Source organism: Pavona decussata, unplaced genomic scaffold (assembly GCF_977016875.1).
Source record: "Pavona decussata unplaced genomic scaffold, jaPavDecu1.1 SCAFFOLD_84, whole genome shotgun sequence".
NCBI classification, from domain to species: Eukaryota; Metazoa; Cnidaria; class Anthozoa; order Scleractinia; family Agariciidae; genus Pavona; species Pavona decussata.
This window is the reverse complement of record NW_028145502.1, coordinates 5,580,366-5,602,024: the sequence shown is the minus strand read 5'-3', so window position 1 is coordinate 5,602,024 and position 21,659 is coordinate 5,580,366. Positions and strand designations below refer to the sequence as shown.

General features: G+C 38.8%; 2 protein-coding genes across 8 annotated transcripts in view; one reads left to right on the top strand and one right to left on the bottom strand.

Annotated features, from left to right (window-relative positions):
• Window positions 1-13,353, top strand: part of LOC146475618 (CUB and peptidase domain-containing protein 2-like) — a 47,775-nt gene extending 34,422 nt beyond the window's left edge. Inside the window, exon 7 of the mRNA XM_085116007.1 lies at window positions 12,544-13,353. Within this exon, the coding sequence (XP_084972133.1) occupies window positions 12,544-12,710 (167 nt within the window). The 3' untranslated portion in view covers window positions 12,711-13,353. The remainder of the gene's footprint in view (window positions 1-12,543) is intronic.
• Window positions 1-21,659, bottom strand: part of LOC146475616 (ras-like protein 1) — a 230,397-nt gene that overhangs the window by 94,686 nt on the left and 114,052 nt on the right. The window lies entirely within an intron of this gene.

Sequence of the window (21,659 nt, the reverse complement as noted above, 5' to 3'; positions counted from 1 at the left end):
TCCAAAGATTTGCACACTTTTCACACGCCTTTACAGCAATGTCAATGAGATCTTGCCGCCGACGAACGGAAAACAACACAGGAAATCCCTACAGAGACTGAGTTTTCTTTTTCTCATCGCTATATTTGCATTTTTTATTTACTTATGGGATCTAGGTTGTGTCCGAGCTTTTCCATTGTACAACGTCTCATAAAGAAAAGACTCCTATCTTCGCGAGACTTTTTCTCAAGTATTTCACTCGAGTCTAAAAAACAAAAACAAAAATCAAAACAAAAAATACTTATAAGCCACAAAAAAAGCCTGAACATGAGCCCGTTAGGTCACATCGATGGCAAATTAACCTTGTTAGCAGTTGTTTCCTGAATAACTCGCGCGGATTTGAAGATCAATTTTTTTTCTGCTTTCAGAAGTTGTTAAATTAGCAAATGAATTTTAATGCGCCTTTTAACATATAGTGACCAAAGGTGCGTCACAGCATGGAAATTAAACTAGGTATGATAAATTAGAGTTGTACTTGACATCAAAGCTAACCTAAACAGATAAGTTTTCACTGAGGATTTAAAACAATGCAGTGATCTAGGTTTCTCTATGGCAAGAGGTAAAGCACCTACCACTTGATAGGCAGATTGTTTAATTATTGATATTAAATTACTGATATATTGAGGTGACCGATCAAGCAAAGTCTCATCACAAGGCTGGGAATGTTCTAGGATTACGTAACGTAATTCCCCAACATAGCTATGACGGACACTATAAAAAGAGAAAGCGAAACAGTTTTGTGGTTATATTGTTCGCTGCCTTATTGTTGCCGTTTAAGTATAAGTAAAGGTTAGACAATGAAGGCGAGTTTTCAATGGGTAATAGTGCCTTGCGCATAGATAGTAGGCTACGAGGGCGTAGCCCGAGGGGCTCTTCCATCTAATGCGAGAGACGCTATATCCCATAGGACACGAGCATTCATTGTCTAATCGTCTTAGAACACGGTCACATTCGAGAAGAAACCATATTTTATGCAGATTATATTAATGAGCGTATTTTAATTTTGTTATTCGCACTTGGGAATCACGTTGTTTTTTTTGTTTGTTTGTTTCTTTTGTTTTGGATGTCGCCGTAATGTTTCTTTCTTTGGAGCTTTGTTTATTCTTTGTTGTTTTGATGGTTCATTTGCTCCGGCTATGAGCCAGTGTGCAGAGCTCGAGAAACTTGAGGCCGTCCTTGCCACTCAAGAGTTACTTGCTTTTGAGAACGTAGACATATCCGAGTGCTTGGGGAAGGAATTCGATAAAAGTGCATGTTTTCAAAAGCCTACCACAGTCAACAAAATTGAACAAAAAGAAAGAGACAGAATAGCCCTTTTCATGGTTGATTTTTCTCATTTGCATTACAATGTTATCCAACGTGGATGCAAGGCAATTTCGGGCTAAAACTACAAAATAGCTCGAAATTGCCTCACATACATGCTCGATTTCATCGTAATGCAAATGAGCAGAGTTAACCGTGAAAAGGGCTATTCCAACTCGACAAGGTACCGTGTGGTCGATAGACGTCTATCGAGTCGGAGATGAATACTGAAACACACAAATTGAAATCCTTAGAGATGAGTATAGGTCCGGTCCAGTTAATTTGGGCACCACTCCCATAGAACAGGTAAATTGCTGGCTTACAAGATTTATATTGGAAGTCATGATAGGTGATGGCAAGCCGTACCCGTACCCTCGCTTTATATACTCATTAGTATTCTCTATATAGAGCATACTGATGAGTAGTCATTTTACCCCACAATTTCCCTGTGTAACAAAGCCCCAGCCTCGTAAATAATCAAGATCTAGCAATATCTCTTGATTGGTTTTTAATAAAACAATTATTCCACTCGCGCTTTTTGGATATGAGATGATTATACGCTGTCATCTTATCTCAAACGCGTGCTTTCGGAATAATTGTTAATTATTAAATTCTCAGCCTCGGATATTGCATTTCCAGCATTCTGGTTGGTTCACTAAATCTCGGTTATCAGCTCATGCCGTAGTTTGACCTTATATGGAAAACGAATGCCCCAGGTGTCGTTAAGCTAATTTTTTTTTTCGGCGGGAAGCGAAAGTTTGTTTGGAAATATGTAGGAAAAAAAAAAAGAAAGAAATACCAGACAATGTCATCTCAATCAATACAACAATAAAAGCCACAAAGTTCGGTATGACACTATTTAATGGTACGTATCTCTGAAGTTTCCTTTAAAATCTTCAAAATTGCAAGATTTTACGATTTTTAGATCACATAACAACAACAATAACAACCGGTTACCTTTAAAAAATTCAGTTATATCCTACTGTTTTAAGTATTTTTGTTTGTTCTCTGTCAAGTTAACATACTTCAGAACCAGCAATGCTTTCTCGACTTACAATGTTCAAAGTACTGTCAGTACTTACAATACCTTTTTTTTGTAACACCGCTTGCACTTACAATAAATGCAATACTTACAATACTTTGGTTTACATTGTTTACAAAAACTTACTCTATTAAATAATCATGACTATTTTTTACTTATTATTATTACTATTATTATTATTATTATTATTATTTAATTCCAGCACTTACACTTACAAATCTTACCCTTACTACACTTAAAGCAACATCTTGCTACTACTTAAACTATGTCTACCGCTACTTACATCGCTACTACTGCTACAGCTACCGTCTCAAAAAACGTTTTTTATTTATTCGAAAAAAAGAAAAAGATTAGAAAAAAGATATGCAGACATGACAGACATTTGACAAAAATAAATAAATAAAATAACTAAATAAAAAGAACAGGGTCCTTGCCTCCGACCTCCTGCGAACTCAGTACATATCAAGATCACTTTTTAAAGTAGGCCAAGAAGCGCGTGAAATAATCTATTGTAGGATACGTCTTCCGTACTTTCCAGTGCCATATAAAGAACCTGGCTACCAAAAATTCAAAGTTCGGTTACTCTTTAGGGGTTGACGTGTCTGGCTGCACGCCCAGTACTATTCAAGTTTTTTTTGGATCAAATTATTCCTAAAAACTTGCAAAAAGCTGTAGTTTTGCGGCAGAACCAGAAAAGGTGAATTAGACTTTCTGTCTCAGTTTGGCAAAAGCTGCAATGGTCGTTTTCGTGCAAACCTATTTTAAATAAAAAATTATTTGTTGCGATTCTTCTGTGCAGAAGCTCAAACTGAAAAGCGATTAAACTGGTAATTCTTGTGCATCGGAAAGCTAGCTTATAGGCTGCCCTCCAGTCCACAGAAAAGGCGGTTACCAAACCGCAGTCTGTCAACAACCTTCCCTGACTCTTGGTTGGAGAACCCTGCTTACAAGCCACAAGTTTCTCGTATTCGAGCTTACTCGGTTTCTTACATCTTAAGAATCGATTAACGGGGTCCTCATAAATAGTAGTATTATCTCGCAAATTGTCTTTGAAGGTCGATTTTAAAGCTTTGAGAGCGGATAGTAAACCATAGAAAGATAGGTAATTTACTTTTACATCGTGACATTCTTTAAATTCAACGTATGACATGAAACGGTTTGAGTCCTTCATTAAGTGCGATACCTTGTGTATGCCTTTTGACGACCATTCTTTAAAGAAGATTGGCCTTCCTTTTATTCTAATTAAAGAGTTATGCCAGAGACTAGTTGAGAGAAAGTGGTTAAAAGAACATATTTTGTTTTCAAAGTTGATTTCTGCCCAAATTATTACGACTTCTAGAAGAAAAGCATCTTCCGACTGGACATAACCCTGCAAATCTTTTCTATCGAGGTTGCAGTAAAAGAAGCTAGTCCCGCCCAGATTTTGAAGCTCTACTTCAAAGAAAAGTTTCCATTTACCGTTGTTGTTTCGGTCCAAAAATTTTTTAACCCAAGTAGTTTTTAGCGCTTTACTAAAAGATTCGATATCGATCATCTTAAGACCACCATTTTCGTAATTGTTAATAATGACATCACGCTTTATCTTATCACCTTTGCCGTTCCAGAGAAAGTTGTAGAAGAGTTTATTTATGGCTTTTATTACCTGTTGATTTGTTGGTAAAGGTGAAAGAATGTAAACAAGTTGCGAAGCAGCTAAACTTTTTAAAACAACAATTTTTCCTAGTAAACTCAGCCTGCGCTTTTCCCAACAACTCAGCGTGTTCTGAATCTTAAGAAGTTTTTCTCCGTAATTTGCATTTATATATTGTTTCCGTGGGATCCGTGGCTAGACACACCCCCAAGGCCTTTACCTTACTTTTAACCCATTTTAAATCTTTTTCATGACAAAAGGTTTCTGTGCGGCCCACGTAGGTACCAATCCACAAAGCTTCAGTCTTTTTATTGTTTAGCTTTAGACTGGAGACTTTCTCGAAAATCTCCCTGAAGGATTTCAAAAGCTGAGAGGAAAGATTCCCTCGAGCCGTCAGTAATCAGAGTTGTGTCGTCTACGTATTGGCTGATTTTTATTTCTGTTCCGTTCACAGAAATGCCCTTAATCTTTTTGCAGCCCCTTATTGCAGAGGCTAGAGTCTCGACACATAAGATAAAGAGATAAGGGGACAGAGGACAGCCTTGCCTCACACCTCTTTCTAGTTTAAAAAAATTACTGGACCAGCCATTGTTTAAAACACAGCTCTCGATGTTGTGATAGCAGAGTTAATCCATTTAATTATAGAAGGCCCAAAATTGTAAAATTGAAAAGTTTTTTGTACAAATGCCCATTCTACTGTATCAAATGCCTTCTCGAAATCAAGGAACAATAAAAGTCCTGGAACCTTCTTGGCAGCGGCGAAATTTATAATACTATCAATTAGCCTTACATTCTCTCCAATGAATCTGCCTTTAAGGAAGCCGGTTTGATCGTTGTCAATAATTTTGGGAAGAATCTTTTTTAAGCCTGTTTGCAATAGCTTTGGCTGCTATTTTGTTATCGCAGTTTAGGAGTGATATAGGTCGCCAGTTTTTTATTGGAGAGGGGTCTGCGTTTTTTTTTCGGAATCAGCTTGTTGATCCCACGTCGTTGGGAGATTGGCAGTTGCCCACTTTTAAATGCAGAAAAAGATCTGAAAGATCATTCCAAAATATTTTGTAAAAGTCCGCGGGAAGTCCGTCTGAACCTGGGGATTTATTGCATTCCATGGCTTTTAGGGCTTGTAAACATTCTTCTTTGGAAAGTTCACCCTCACAAGAAATTATTTCGTCTTCTGATAAAGGGTTTTCGTTTCGGACGTGCCTCCAGAAGTCGTCTGTGTAAGAAACTTGTTTTTCTACCTGAGAGCTGTAAAGGTTTTTGTAAAAAGATTCGGAGAGATTTAGGATGGCTTTGTCTGTTGTAACAGATGTGTCTCCGTCAGTTTTAAGTCTCGTAATAACACTCTGTTTACAATGACGCTTCTCGAGATTTAGAAAGAATTTTGTGTTCTTTTCGCCCTCATTGAACCATCTGCACTTAGATCTTCCCTTCTTCACCCTTCGTGCGATATTCGATTATTTTCTCCAGCTCCATTCGCTTCAGGCTCAGCTCACGCAAGACTTCCTGTTTACTATCTTGATCAGTAACGAAGGAGTCCGCCAGGCTTTCCAGTTCGTTAATCTTTTTTTCTAACTCTTCGCTGTCCCTAGAGATTTTGGCTTTTTTGGCAGCAGCATATTTTAAGGATTTTTCTCTGACTTTTAGTTTTATCATCTCCCAGAGCAACGAATCGCTCACGGTCTTATCATGTTGGTATTCTTCCTTTACATTCTGGATCGTGGATTTAATTATGTTGACGTATTCAATTTCAGAAAGAGAGGAGGTGTTAAGTTTCCAATACCCAGGGCCCCTTATGTTTTCGTGTAGAGCAATTGTCAAGGTAATCATGGAGTGATCAGTTTTAAAGCCAGGCAGGATTTCGGCGCTTGTGACATTACACATTAAGTTCTGACTGATAAGGAAGAAATCTAATCTACATTGTACTTCTGGTCTCTTCCGCCGCCAAGTGTATTTTAGGGTGTCAGGATGCAAGATCCTCCATGGATCTATTAAATCAAAGTTAGCAGAATGCTCATGGATAATTTGAACTGACTTACCATGTGTTTTGGCCAGGCCGCCCTTCTTGTCCTTATCAAGGTTAAGTACCAGGTTGAGATCACCGCCAATTATTAACTCTTCAGACTGGAAGTCCGAAAGATGGCCGAAGAAATCTCGGAAGAAGCCGGGGTCATCTTCGTTTGGTGCATAGATGGAAGCTAGAGTTATGATTTTTTCTCCGATCTTAAGGTCACAGACAATGAATCTTCCGTTGGGGTCAGAAAAAAGACGGTGAATCTGAAAGCTTAAGTTATTATTAAAGAGAACGACCACTCCTGCTTTCGCGCTTGAGCAACAACTAAAAATTGCTTTATATCCCCACTCCGCCGCCCAGGAATTAGTTGTGGTTTCAACGCAATGAACTTCTTGCAACAGATAAATTGAATATTTCTTACTTCTAAGCCAATTGAAAATTTCACGCCTTTTGTTCCTGTCTCCCAAGCCTCTCACGTTAAGAGAGCATATTTTAAGATCCATTCAGTGTAAAGTTAGTCTCAAGGAGGAGAAAAAAAAAACCATTGTGTTTTAACCGTGAGCAAATATGCGGTGAGAAAGGCGCAGCGAGAATTAATTGCATAGGAGCAGGCGTGCAATTATTGGGAAAAAAAATCCGCAGGAGGAGCAAAAAACAAGGATCCCGGCGAAAAAAATTAGCAACTTTAAAAAGTTGAAAGAACCGTCTGGTTGAAGAGTTTCCATAACGTAAACACAGTACAAAAACACTGCAGTACCTAAAAACATACACAGAACATAAGCACAATACATAAACATAAAGGTGTTAAGTTGTCTTTTGTTAGACTATTGTCCCAACAGGCTTCTAAGTGTACAAAAATCTAATCTACGCCTGAAAGGTGATTCTCTTGCTTATGAATTTGCATTATTTGTTAATCAATTATGATTCGAGGTTCATGGAGGTTTATACAGTCCAAAGCACGTTATTTCAGATAATCAGGGACAGATTGTTTGTCATATCTTTGGTTATTCATGAAAAGATATCGACCTTTAACAGTTGCATTTTCGATTCCTTGGTCTTCTCTTGCTCTCACCATTGCTTTTATTAACACTTTTCTTTCGACCTGGATTGCTCGAGCGTAATCCTCTGTTATGTAGGCGTCATTAAAGCTGGTAGAACGCTTCATCTTACCTCTCTTTGAAAAAACTAAATCTCTGTCCTCGCGGCTTACAAATCGTGCAATTATAGGCCTGCTTCTACTCTCCAGCTTTTTCCCAACCCGATGTACTGCATGGAAACGAATGTGAGATACATCTACTCCCAACTCGTTCTGAATAATGCTTGTTAGCAAAGTCTTGCAATCTTCGCCTTCTGTTTCCTCGATGTTGTTAAATCGCAGATTTTCTCTCCGTGTGTACTGTTCTAGTTTTATATTGTTCTCTAATTCTTGCTTCAGTTGTTGCTCTAGATCTGCAATTCGCTCGGTTAAAGTTGCCACATCTTTTGCGTGTTCCTCCGAACTTTTGGCCGCTTTTTCGTTTAGGCTGCTGACTTCTTCTTGATTGTATGTTAAACCCGCCTCAAGTTCTTTAATCTTGTCTCTCACTTCGTCCAGATCAATTTTGAATTCGTGACGGAGTTTATCCATATCAGAGTGTATTGTCGCAAAACCTTCGGTCACCACTTTTGTCAGAGAAGCAATCGAATCTTTCAGATCTTGATTGCTTGCTGTGGCGGCCATGTTTTCTTCAACCGAGGAGTCGGTGCCACGCTTCGAACGTTTCCTTCCCATATAATCCCGAAGTGAGATGTCGCTCTGTTGACAGCTTGCTCTCAGTCACAGTCGATCCATCAAAAAGCGCCTCGATAGAAGAGATCGATTTGGCAAGAAAATCACCAATTTTAGCGAAGCGTTAAAAGAAGCGTCCACCCGCCATGCCGTCGGGCCCAGTCTTCTAACGGTACAATGTTGGGAGACGTTTGTTTGGCTGACTATTTTAGCTCAGAATCAATTTTTTTAAATGAAGCAAAATGGGATGAGATTAGAAAATAAAACTCCAAGGGAAATAACGAACATGGACCGAAAAATGAGCTCATTTCATCGCGCCGAATTAGAGTAAAATAATTTCTCTTCAAAATTCGGCCGCTGTTTATGAAGTGCCGCCTCTAAAAGCTGCTAAATGAGTTGATTTGTTTCTCCCGCCGCGATCCGCCTTGCTCTTTCTCCCGCTGTTTGACGGCAAAATTGGACGAGATCAGAAAATAAAACTCCAAGGGAAGTAATCAACATGGACCGAAAAAATGAGCTCAAAATACTGTTCTGAAGTTAGCACTATTAGCTTAAGCTTAAGTTAATTAAACGGCGTGTCAAAACTGCAAGAAAACAATATCTTGCAAACCAGCAAACTAGCAAAGTTTTGTCAACAAAATTACATGAATGTACTCGCCTCTTCTGAGAATAACCAGTCCCTTTATTCCATTGCTGATTTTTCCGTTCGTTTTACAACGTTAAGTGAGCGAAACGTTTCACTTCAAGAGGAAAAATCCAACGTTTCGCGCCGGATCGGAGTAAAATGATTTCACTTCCAGATTCTAATGATGTGCCAGTCGATTTGTTTCTCCCGCCGCTAGTTGCCTTGCTCTTTCTCCTGCTGTTGGTCACATATAAAAATTGACTTTGTATCTTGCCGTCTTCAAAATTTTCTTTTTTGTTTTGTTTTTTTCTCAAACGTAGTTGGCGATGCAACTTCCCGCAAAACAAACGCGGCCGGCAGCACAGTTGGCCATGCATTTTCCCGCCGAAAAACGACCCGGGTTACAGCATATACGCTCGTCTATGTACGCCAATGTGAAATGAGACACTCAAACCCTGTGCCACACCACGGGGTTTTTTCGGCACCCTTTCTTGTTCTTTCTCTCTTTGTTCGTCACTCATGTTTCGCCTGTTTGCTACGCTCTCAATCGCTCTCTTTGACGTCGAACTTCGCTTTTTCGTCGCCTGTTTTCTCGATCTCTTTCTATCTCCCTTTTCAGGCGCGTAGCTAAGGTTTCGATAGGGGTGTTCGTTGAGCCCCAAACCTTGCTGATCGCCGTAGGCGCTCTTACAAAGGGGGTCCAGGTGCATGCTCCCCTGGAAATTTTTGAAAATCTAGCTTCCCAGAAACCTCATTTCCTGCATTTTGAGACCCATTTTAGGCAAATCACAAATCACGGCTGTGTCTCTTTTATATATTCCTTACGGAATCCAACACAGTTCATACACACTTTGAACATTTGTGAATCAACCTCAACAAAACTCGTTTGTGTCGCTTGTTATTTGACAGTAGGTGGAGTCGGGGTTCATAACCCCCATTCACAACGAAAAAAAACTTTGTAATGCTGCACGGTTGTTGCATTAAAGGGACAGTATCACGCTATTTTTAGTAACACATCGAAAATCGGAAAGACGCTATTCGGTTGATAGCAGCCAAGATATAATGACAAAATTCCATTAAAAGACTATCAGAATGCAAAGAAGCTATCAAAGGATATTTTCGCCGGCAGATGACCAAGATAGAGAGGGGTTCGAATTTGAAAACGTCTGGCGGACGTTTTCAAATTTCGCTGTTGTAACGCACTAAAAGTCGCCGTTTGTACTATATTTTGGTTCAACCTTTCGTCTTAGTATCACTATTCATATTTCTTTAAATTAGCGATTGAGAAATTAATTAACACAGTGTTCAAAGTTTAAATTTAGTGAATTTTGGCCAAAAATCATGATATCTGCCATCGATCTCCCATAATACTGCCCCTTTAATATACACCCGCTATGTCAGTTGTTTATTGGAACTTGAATCAAGTAGCGTCTCTTTTGAAGTTACAGAAAAAATATTAAACCGTGGGGGTGGCTACGGGTTTGAAGTCCCATGCAAGTACAAGTTTCCAGGTGTTCCAAAGGTGGTGGCCTGGATAGCAAAATGCATAGGTAAACAAAACGAGAAGATTACAACTGCGTTTGATCTAAACCAAGACGCGAAAAAGCGAAGAAAGAAGAAAAGTGACTTAACTGATTCCTGTAAACGGCAGCGCAAATGAGTTGTTGTATAAATGACGGGAAAAGTGACTTTAATATTTGTATTAAGACATATTGTAAGGTCTGGTATATTTTATTAAAACCACTGTTATCAGATTGCGCTAATTACACGTAATGCCCGCAGGGCAGGCCGTGTCTAGGTTTCGGTCGGGTATCTTTTTACGTGGGATGCCCTGAAGGGGCATACCGTGTCTAAAAATGGGTCGATTTCTGTTTTTTCTTCGTCGTAGCCACAAATCGGTACGTTAATTTATTCATTAAACTCTCACCTCTCCTACTCGGGATGTATTGTTCTAATTGTCTCCCGTTTTAATCCCGTTTTTTTGTTGGCAACAAAAGCAGGCCAATCAAAATCCATTCTTGTCGCGTATATCGCGAGAGAGGGGACCCCCTCACCCCTACTTGTGTGACGTCAAAGCATCATTTGATATATTTATTAAAAACGGATTAAATTTGTGGCGTCATATAGTTAACATGTTGTGGACTCAAGTGTGCCGTTTTCAAACGGAACTTTCACCATTTTGAAGCGGTAAATCGAAAGAATAACTTCTAAGAAGCACTCGACATCTAAAACGGTGGAAATTGGAGAGTTCCTGGCGAAGGAATCGTGCTTTCTTTGACAGTCTTAGACCACGATTGCAGACAGAAAAGAGGTCATTGAGAAGCTTACGTTATCACAATGGAATTTCCCTTGATATCCTGAGTAGCGTAACACAAGGCAAACAAGGTAACGCGATCTTCGTGACTCAAACTATTCCATTCGCAAGGATTGTTTTATAAATCTGCGAAACATACAGTTGGAATAAATGAATCAGCCACAGCATCACCGGTAATGCCAGTATAGCAGGCATCTTGTTTTTTTTCTTCGTCGTAGTCAGAAATCGCCACATCAAAGCAAATCAACGACGTCAAAGCAAATCAACATTTCAGAGGATTGTTTTCGTTCAATGGCGGCCATTGTATGAATATTCACGACTCTGATCCGCCGTTTTCAGAAAAAAAAAACAAACGTTTTTCGAGCGGTAAATCGAAACAATAACTTCCAAGTAGTACTCGACAGTTAAAACGGTGGAAATTGGGAGAGTTTACCGCGAAGAAACTACGCTTTTAAAAACAGATCGAATAATCAAAGCAAAGGATTAGAGCTAGTGGAGTCCAGACCAGTTCAGCGGGGTCATGACGTTATTGCAGAGTTATTTCTGGTATGATTTCTAGTAACACAACGATAAGTATCACGCAATATATCTGAATAAAACCATTCAGACAATTATTTCAATTGCCAATATTTTAAGCCGCCAAGGTCTTGTTTATGGTTCTGTAAAGAAACACAGAATTACGCGAAGAGAACCAGAAGTCAAATTTTCTTTTTAACTTCTTTTCTTTACCGCATTAGGGGTCAAAATTTGCTTAAGCCACGCCCAAATTGGTCTCCTTTAGGGGTCACAAAAAGCTTGAGCCACGCCCAGATGGTCTCCTTTAGGGGTTAGATTCAAAATTTCCGACGAGCATCCCCGTCTGTTCCATATGGGAGTCTTCCCCCCCGGGGGAGGATAGTTTTTAAATAATTGGGGCCATATTAAGTATTCCGTGTAATGCCATTAGCCGGGCATCTTGTTTTTCGGAATTTTGGACCTGTTAAAAAATTTCAAAAACATCCGGTGTCCGCTTTGAGAGGTTTTTTAAACCAACATGTTGGAAAAAAGTGTCCGCTGTCCGCCTTAGAGAGAGTTCAGTTACAGAGAAACGAGTGAAATTCGGCAGGGACTAAATTTTCTGTCCGCCTTAAAGAGGTGTCCGCCTTAGAGAGAGTTGACTGTATATCTCTATTTTCTTTGGTTGATGTATTTCGACCACAGGAACTTTATTTAAAAGTTTTTCTTCCGCCATTATTGATCTTCAAAGGGGGTTCCTTCGAACCCCTCGAACCCCCCCCCCCCCTCCTACGCGCCTGCTTTCTTTGCTTTACATGTTTGTAGACGTATTCATAAATTGAGTTTGTGTTTTGTCGTACACAAATTTTTTTTTCTCAAACGCAGTTCGCAATGCAATTTCCTGCCAAACAAACGCGGCCAGCAGCGCAGTTGGCCATGCATTTTCCCGCCAAAAAAACCCTGATTTGCCGCAAAAGGTTTGAGTGTCTCATTTCATGTTGGTGTACATGGAGTAGCGTACGCACGGGTGGTCGGTCGGTCGGTCGGCCGGACGGAAGTGACGTCATAACCAAACCAAAATTTGTCGCACTGATGGGTTTACCAAAATTTCTACGGTGCGCGTGCGAGCTCCGCTATGAAGTTTGGTGATTTTTTCGTTCGATATTTGCAGTTTAATAAATTTTGAAATCAGCGGGCGTCGCAAATAAAGGAAATTTGTCACAGGTGATCCTGCATCTGATCCAATACTACATGAGGCGAACCCAATACATAAATTAAAGGTAATTAGCATATCGTTTACTTTTAATCTTTCAGATGACAGTAATCCCTGCATTGCCTATGGATGGGGAAACATCCAGAGACAAACAGACCAAGTTGAGAATATATATAAGTGCATAGAGACACGATTGACGCCCGACTGCCTCAAGTGCACCCCAACAACTGCTACAAAGCTGTACGATTTATTTTTGCTCGTCGAATGAATATCTTCTTATTAGCTGTTAAAATGTATGTAAAATGAATCTATTTAAAGTTATCCTGAGAGAATTTTAACTGCACTCATATAATTTCAGGGCTCAAATTCTTAAATTCTATCATTGATTACCAAATTGCCTTTTAAATATCTAGCTTTAATTTTCCATGGAGACTCCATTGATATAAAATGACTTATGTTATTTATGAAACGCCGTTTTTATGTGAAAATTTGGCTTAATCTTGAACAGGATTGTACGTGAGACTGGGATCAAGGATTTACCTCTGGGAACTTTCCGTCATATGCCAGCCCTTAAATATCTGTAAGTAGGTGGGAAAATGGAATCACATGAAATATTGCAGTCATTTATTGGAATAACTTACCAGCTTAATTATTAGTCTAAATAGAACAAAGACTCTCGCAGCTATTTACGCAAGTTAAGCAGTTGCAAAAAGAAAGCCTGAATCCGATACTACACAAGTAGGTAAAAATAAATAGATAGTTAAATAAATAATTAAATAAATTAATAAAAAAATAAAATAGTAATAAAATGGCGGCTCGACATCATTCATTGGTTACCTCTTTGTTAAGAATACAAACAAGTTTTAGTTTTGCCAGACAAGGTGGAATGTTAATTGAGTTGTTTAAAGATGAGTCCTGACTGAGTGAACTGCACTGATTTCAGTTGAACTCAAGTCATATACTCGCATTCTTGAAACGTATTGTTAGACCTTGTGACTGATTAAAGTTTCAGTTATTTTGAAGATGAGTTGACATTTTCCAAAGAATAAGCACATCAAGAATGGTCAAAGATGTTTACAAACACTTCTATCGTCACGGGATACTCCACTCAAAAGTCTACTCGAAAAGCATAAACCTGCTGGGGGTTATCGTTCTACCATTTACAGGCGTACATTTGTGAATTGGTACAGCTGAGTGCGAAACTGTACTAGACGTGTGGCGGTACTTCTAGGATATTGATCAAACAATGTGGCGAGGACTATATTTGTCAATCACTGATGGATGGAAAATTAAATGATTTTCCTTTTAGGATGTTTTCAGCAATTTCCGACGATAATGGCAGTCATTTCCTTATGACGGTTTTTCAGCCAGTTTCGTCTTTGGGGTGCCAAAAAAAGCTGCTGAAACATGCTGTTGCTTTACTTTACTTTTTTTTTTTTTTTGTGGTTTTTTTTTTTTTTTTGCCATTGCCCGTCTACTCTTACCTGGGATGGCTTCCCCCGACCGTGTGTAAACCGTTAAACCTTCAATTTACCAACATAGATTAGAAAAAAAACGCCTTTCCCATTTCCTCTTTTTTACGACGAAGCTTTGAAAGGAAATCTACAGCAATTCAGAAATCAAGTCCTCAATTTAAGCACAAAGTGAAAAAAGGCCCTCTTCTCAAGTTTTCAGACAATCTGTCAAAAATTGAAAAAATATTGAGTTCAAAGAATTATAAGAAACGATTCATGAGACAAGAAATATAAGTGATAGAAATCGACGTTTCGGTGCATCTTACGCCATTATCAAGGTTACATAAATAATGATAAAAAAGGAGGTTTGTGAATAGCTTCAGGTAATTAGCTTGGCACTTTTCTACGCAAATTCGCTTTTAACTTAGCCTTTTCGCAAACCGCCTTTTTTATTATCAATTATGTAATCTTGATAATGGCGCAAGATGCACCGAAACGTCGGTTTCTATCACTTATATTTCTTGTCTCAAGTTTAAAGAATAAACTGAAAAATAGAAAATAAAGCTAATCTTGCTAATTTTAAATTCTAAATTGGCATTTTAAGCATTAAAAAAAAAATTCGATCGAAACGTTGATTGGCGGAAAATTACAAGCATCGTTTTACAAATTAGGCCCGGTTCATACGTCGAACTTTACATGAGCCGAACCTAATCATTTCGTTCGGCGCATGTAAAGATCGACGTATGAATCAGCTAGGATCGACAGATTTGTATTTGGGTCGACCCGCCGTTCTATTCGACTGCGCCAGTCGAATAGAACGGCAAAAGTTCGACTTCAATTCAGACGTCGAACTTTTACATGTGCCGAACCAAATGCAAACGTTACGTATAAATTATATAAATTATATCTATCCCAGAGGTCTGTGCGTTTCATCGACTTGGCATTTGCAAAGGACTTTATTCTAAACAAGATTGCGGGAAAAGAGGAATGTCCTTTTTCTTCTTGTCTCGAAAAAACTATATATACTTGTCTGAGATGCGAAAGATTAACAAAAATATATTCTTGTCAGAAATATATGTGTCAGCTATATCAAAGGCCAAGCCTCAAGACTTCTCAGAACAAAATCTTCAAAACAACTATTGAAGAAAACATTACTCTATTCAAACAGAGATTACGCTACAGAGGTTACCTCGATAACTTTATAGATAAAACTCTTTCAGAAGTCAACTTCCGCGAAAGAATGTCGGCACTACAAAACAAACAACAAACGCGCAAAAAAAATTTGCCGTTTGTTACGGAATATCGCCCTTCTGTGCCTAACCTAAAACAATTCATATGAGTAAAAGGCACTTGATAGAAAATCAGCCTCTACTAAGAGAGATCTCCAAAGACCCTTCCCTACCTTCGTACAGAAAAGGGAGATCTTTGAAAGACGTACTCGTAAGAGCAAATTAGCTTTGAAGGTCATATTCTTCCTATCTCGACCAATAGGAGCCGTGTTTGGCCTGTCTTCATTATTTTACCAAACAAGCTCTTCCATGTCAGAATTCATCTCATCCCGGCACAATTTTGAATCTTGTTGAGAAAAAAAAAACCGCCGCTGACCATGAAAATGTACTTTCTCACTTTAGCTCAATCTCGTACTCAGAGTCTTCAGGCTTTTTGGTCAGCGGGGCAACGCCGGGAAGACTCTGGGGACATCGAATTTTATTACCGCAGGATTTCTGCGGTAAAACAATGGAAACCGTTACAGAACAGCCAATCAAAAATATTAAATTTTTTCGATGTCCCCAGAGTCTTGCCGGCGTTGCCCCGCTGACCAAAAAGCCTGAATACTCTGGGTACGAGATTGACTTTAGCTTTAATTAAGTTCGACTTCAGTTAGGTTCGACGTCTGAATCAACTGCCGAACTTAATTATTTGGGTCGACCTTTAATAGGTATTAGGCTCGGCTCATGTAAAGTTCGACGTATGAACCGGGCCTTAAACACTCACGAAGGATCGAGCCTATAAATAGTGGTATCAAGGCTGTTAATTTAAAAATCAAAATGTTTTTTTTTTTTTTCTGATTTTCGTATTTATAAAAAGGAACAATAATATCTGCGTTGGAATCAAAATTAAAGGAAGCAAAAACCGGAAGTAGTACAATGCTGCTTGGCAAGAACTAAGATGGCTTTTTACCCTCCTTTCAGCCCGAAGATGAAAAGCGTGCAAACCTTTTGGAACTCATTGATGTTTGCCACAAAGCCTACCTCTTTTCTTGGGTATCCATTTTTTAGGAAAAACTTTAAGGAAATCTGCTGAATCTGCCAAAGTTTGCATTTACCAGTTCGGCGTTGTTGTAGCCACATCCAGCGAATCTGATCTGTTTGAGATTGCACGATGTCACGCTACGCTATTGATCTCATCAATTTGCAACGGCCGCCTATATCCATTTGATTTAAGTAATCGTGCATAATACTCTATACTATTCAAAATTTTGCACCTTTCGATCCAAACTTGTGCTAAACTGATCTACGCAAATAAACTTCACTTGGTGGTCACTTGATGGTGTTTTATTAGATAGTATTTAATGTTTGGAGTCGGTGCCACTGATGATCCAAACCAAAAAAAGAATGGAAAAGTAAGCGAGTTTAAAGAAAACATGGGCGCTATCCCATGGGCTACCTTTGTGCTTGCTATCAGTGCAACATGTATACATCAAGTATATGATGACAAAAAATAGATGCAGTCAATAGGTCTTATCAAGCGTTCATTATATACGGGTACTTATCCGGGGAAAAGTGTTCAGTCTTTTATTCATCAACAAGTGTCTTGGCACCATTTTACTATTGTCTACCCTTATTATGTTATGCCATTATGTTTAAAAGCATAGCGGAGCAACGCCAATTGCCGTCGTTTCCTTAAGATGTTGGTAAGGTGTATTTCGAGAGTCATGAAAAGTGAAATGAAAACCTTTGCCATCAAATGCGATGTAACAACTACCATGGCCTCCACATCAACTAATATGTATGGTGTTTACACCAGTCGCTTGGATACATTAAGTTTTAAGTAAGGCATTTGAACAGACGAAAATCTATTAGCTTATACAAAAATGATCTTAACAGACCACGTAACTATTTACGAGCACGGGAGAAAACATTTAAGTGTTGTTCTCGTTAACAGCCCCCTTAGAGCCACAGAACGGCTTTGATTTTGCTTTCCAAATCGAAAACTGTTCGTATTCTATTGGGATTCCACAAAATTGCAGTAAGTAAAACCCACAAACCACAAAAAAGCTACACTATAAGCAACTGTATTTTTTTCGAAAATAATGGAGCATATTATGACAGGACACAAAACAACGCATTCTTTAAGAAGCGAGCGACGACGCTGCAAGAAACGCGGAAGAAAACCCTCCTAAGGTCCCTCCATTGTTACTCACACCTTTCGGTTTTCTCCGTTGCCACTCAAATATCACTCGATTCTGCATTTCCCCGTAGTACACGTTATTACCTCTTTATAAAACTAATGCTATGTATAAGATAATATAATCAAAGGTAAGCAGACGAAACCCGAAAGTTGTGTTATCCTCACCGAAGCTTCGTATTTAATATTTTTTTTCGATCTCTTAAATGAAACGTAGATCGGCGGCTGTTACAAATGTCTGAGATCAAAAAGTGTAGCTTGACTTCGTGCGGAATAAGTTTGCTTTAAACAAAGCCGAACCGTTCAAGGTTTGGGAGATTGAGCATATTTTCTTGAAGTCCTCCATAACGAAACTGCTAAGGATTATCTGGAGAAATATCTCTGGGTACAGTTGATTCAAACATATTCAGGTCCCTTGTGTTCGTGTAAATGTGACAAAATGCGCTCAATTAGCATCACTGGGTTCCACGAGCTTCCCTGCTTTTCTACTCAGGCTAAAATAATAAGAAAAAAAAAACAAATAAATTAAGAAAACAATCAGAAACTCCCAGACCGCCATCTCAGTTATTGCAAACTATATCTCAACATTTTACCTCCCTGCCCCATACTGATATTTTTGTCCTGTCCCTTTTCAATTCATTTATTTTTTCCATAAATGCAACAATAAAAATGCGATGTTGATTTTTAATACTGCTCCTTAAAAATTCGACCATTTATAAATGTTGAGTAGGTCTTTCAAATTATCAATATAACTTTCATCGAGTTCTAAACAACTAAAATTGAAATACATGTAATATTATTTTGATCTTGATCACAGGTCAGAAAAATGTGAAACTTGAAATTTGGCTTAAAAGTTTATTTTTCTGAAAATTGAAAATTAAAAATCAAGATTTGTATTTTTAAAGGGCAACTTTTGATTTTCATCAAAATTGAATGGACAGAATGTTTACGGACCGGACAGCGCACTTCTGGTAGCAATAAACGTCATCACCATAAAGGACGCCAAGGCCTACTCTGGAAATTTAAGTCCTCTAAAATTTACTCTGGGAATTTAAATTGCTTAAGGGTGATCGTCGTACCTTTTAGGGGTTACTACTTGTGGTCTGGTACCCCTTAGGGTGTTAAAATCTAAAATTACTTCCGTCAGAGGCATGGTGATACCTCTTAGGGCAATGAGCTGAAAAATATGACAGGAAGCAAATGTGAATCAACAGTTTGGTACCTTTTAGGGGAAACAAATTGTTTAGGTCAAGCCCACCGAACAGAATTCTGTTTCCTTCTAAGGGTTCTTTGCAAAATTTCCGACCATCACCCCAGTCACTTTTATATGGGAGTACCCCCCTACTCTCTTCCGGGTTTTTAAAAAAATCGCTTAGGTCGGAAAAAGCTCAAATATGCCTCTAGAGGATAAAATTCCCCACTTCAATAAAAACAAATGTGACTTTGTTATCTATAACAGTGTGCTGATTGGGTTACTGATCTCTGTCAGTGACTCAACTGATAGTTGGAACATTGTATAGTAACGTCAACCATGCCCGATACAAATGTTAGGGGTTGGAGGATCCTTTTTTAAAAGTGAAAGGCCTGCTTGTTAAATATTTTAACATAAACCCTAAATAAATGGTACAATAATATTATTTCGCTGGTATGGCTCCAATTCTCTTGCACCCCAAGAAGCCTTCTTGGCAGGTTATTAACACATGTGTTTGAAAGCAGATACGAATTAAGCGATAGATTCAAACTACGCTGAGGCTTATGTCATGTGCAGTTATTGAGGGTAGAAAGCCCGAGGGGGGGAAGGTCCTCCCATAATTTTGGATAAGGGTGTGCAGCCCGCTTTCCAAAACCCTTACCCTATTTATGACCAAAATCAGCGATTTTCCTTACCCTATTTATGACCTGACCAAAAATTTGATACCCTATTTATGACCTGATAGAGTCTGGTCAACTTCAGTTCAAGAACCCCTCGAGCCCAGCGCGTGACCGAAGCGCGTGCCAAGCCGTTGCGGCACGCACACAGTTGCTGTAAACATCATGATGAAGAAGTAGCTTCTGCTAAAAAAAGAAAAAAAAAACAACGAATTCCATACTGGAGTGCAAAAATTGATATTCTATTTATTACCAAAATTGCGGCAAAATGGCTAAAACCGATACCCTATCTATTACCAAAGCGGCTATTAGCGGAAGATTCTGAGGCTAGCCATCAAGACCAAGAATCAGACACTGACATTGATGAAATATGCGTAATATAAAATCCGGGGCCTCTTACCCCTGCAGTCAAGCAGTCAAGGCACTGAGAGACTTTGTGATGTCCTTTGAAGAGCCAAGGGCAAGGGAGGGAGAGTTTCTTTGTTGCCTTTCTATCATCATGATGGAGGATGCCCTTTTTAAAGTTAGAAGTCAAAGAAAAGCGACAGGCAAAATTCAAGAATACTTTCGGAAATGACCTATGAACCGTGAACACTATAGTATATAAACATGGAACGGTACATCGGATGGCTAAATTTTAGTTTTGTATACGTTAAAGAGTATGTACATAGAACCTCAGAGATTACATGCACTGCAAATACTATGGAAGGATGTTATGTTGTGTTTCGGTTGTTGCATTTGTGATTCACTTGCACACTGCAATTGAATAAAATACATACAATTCAGATATCAAGTTACGGAAACTTATTCATTTTATTGATTGCACTTTAAAAAATTAATTGTTAACCATATCCCGATACAATGATATATTTGGTTACTTTTCCGCCAACTCGTTAAATCGGGAGTTCGTTTTCAACGATTTCCCGATTTAACGAAATGATTTTGCTCTACCTTTGCCATATCGTAAAATCGGGGTTCAAAGTATAACTTACATAAATTTAGATCTTGGGTAATTAGGTCAAACTGATTTTTTGAGACTTATGATGTACTGTTTGATGATCGATTTTAGGATTAAAGCTGTACATTTAAGTGACCCGATCTTTTTCCATAGGGATTTGTCAGGAAACAAAATTCAAACACTGTCTCAGGAGATATTTTCAAATCTGACGTCGCTGAATAAGCTGTAAGCTGTTGGATATAATTTTGTTTGTAATCGTAACACTAGAATAAATTTTTACAGGCACCTTAATGGGGTGTTTACATGTGAAAACTCGCCCCGGTGCGAGTTTAAAACCGGTATGACATTGCGATTTCATACCGTGTTTACATGAAGACACTTCATTCCGCCCGACGTGATTGTGACGCCCAGGTGACGCCATATTGGAGTGGATATCGAAGACTGCACATGCGCTACCCGTTCTAGACTCCCAGGAGAGTAATTTCATGCCGGAGCGAACAGCCGTACCGCGTTTACATGACATCGGGATGAGTTTTCGTACCGGAATGAAAATCTCGCCCCGGTACAGTTACCGAGGTGAACTCGCACCGGTATGACTCGCTCCGGTACAAGATTTTGTGCTGGTATCATGTAAACGAATACAGAGCCACAAGAGGGATCGTACCGGAATGAAAGTCGCGCCGGTATCATGTAAACATTCCCTGTGAAAGAAACATAGCAGACACGTAGGGGCTGTACCATAGAAAAGCCTGCAGTCGTAATTCATTTTATCTCATTTTGACTGGAAAGATCTCAGAAATTTTATTGTCAACGTTTGTTTGAAAAAAAAATTCCTAATATTCAACGGTATTGAAAAATCGTGAAACCGATTACGGATCGTAGATGGCTGCCTTTTAAAGAACATGACAGAATTTTAACGTCGATTCTTGTCATAAGCTCACCTGGTGATACAAGCCCGCAAATGATCCCCGGACCGGAAATGATCCCCCAAATTGAACCGCAAATGATCCCCGAACGGGAAATGATCCCCATATTGGACCACAAATGATCCCCGATCGCCTTACCATAAATATAGAATGGAATGGACTCAAATTTGGACAGTGGATTTAAACTTTATAGAATTCATATACTTTTTTTAATAACACCAGTGTTATATTTAAACTATCTGCATGCAAATTTCTCAACTTTAAAAATTATAATATAGCAACACAGTGCAACAGAACAATTTACCTATAAACTGTAACATACATGTATATGATTTAGTTATACCATTAGTACAATGCCTAAAATGTGCACAAATTGTACGAAACTCTTCCAAATTAAAAAAAAAAACGGGTCAGTTAAGACTTTCGCAAGTTTTTCTCTTTTTTCGAAAAAGGAAGGAGAATCGGTCAATGCACTTCAGATGGCGGTCAACACCCACTATCGTCGCCTTTGTTCTTAAAGCCTGGTTTACACGTACGACGCAAGCATAAGCATAAGCACAAGCATAAGCACAAGAAACCTACGTGTAAACCGGTGCGACGCA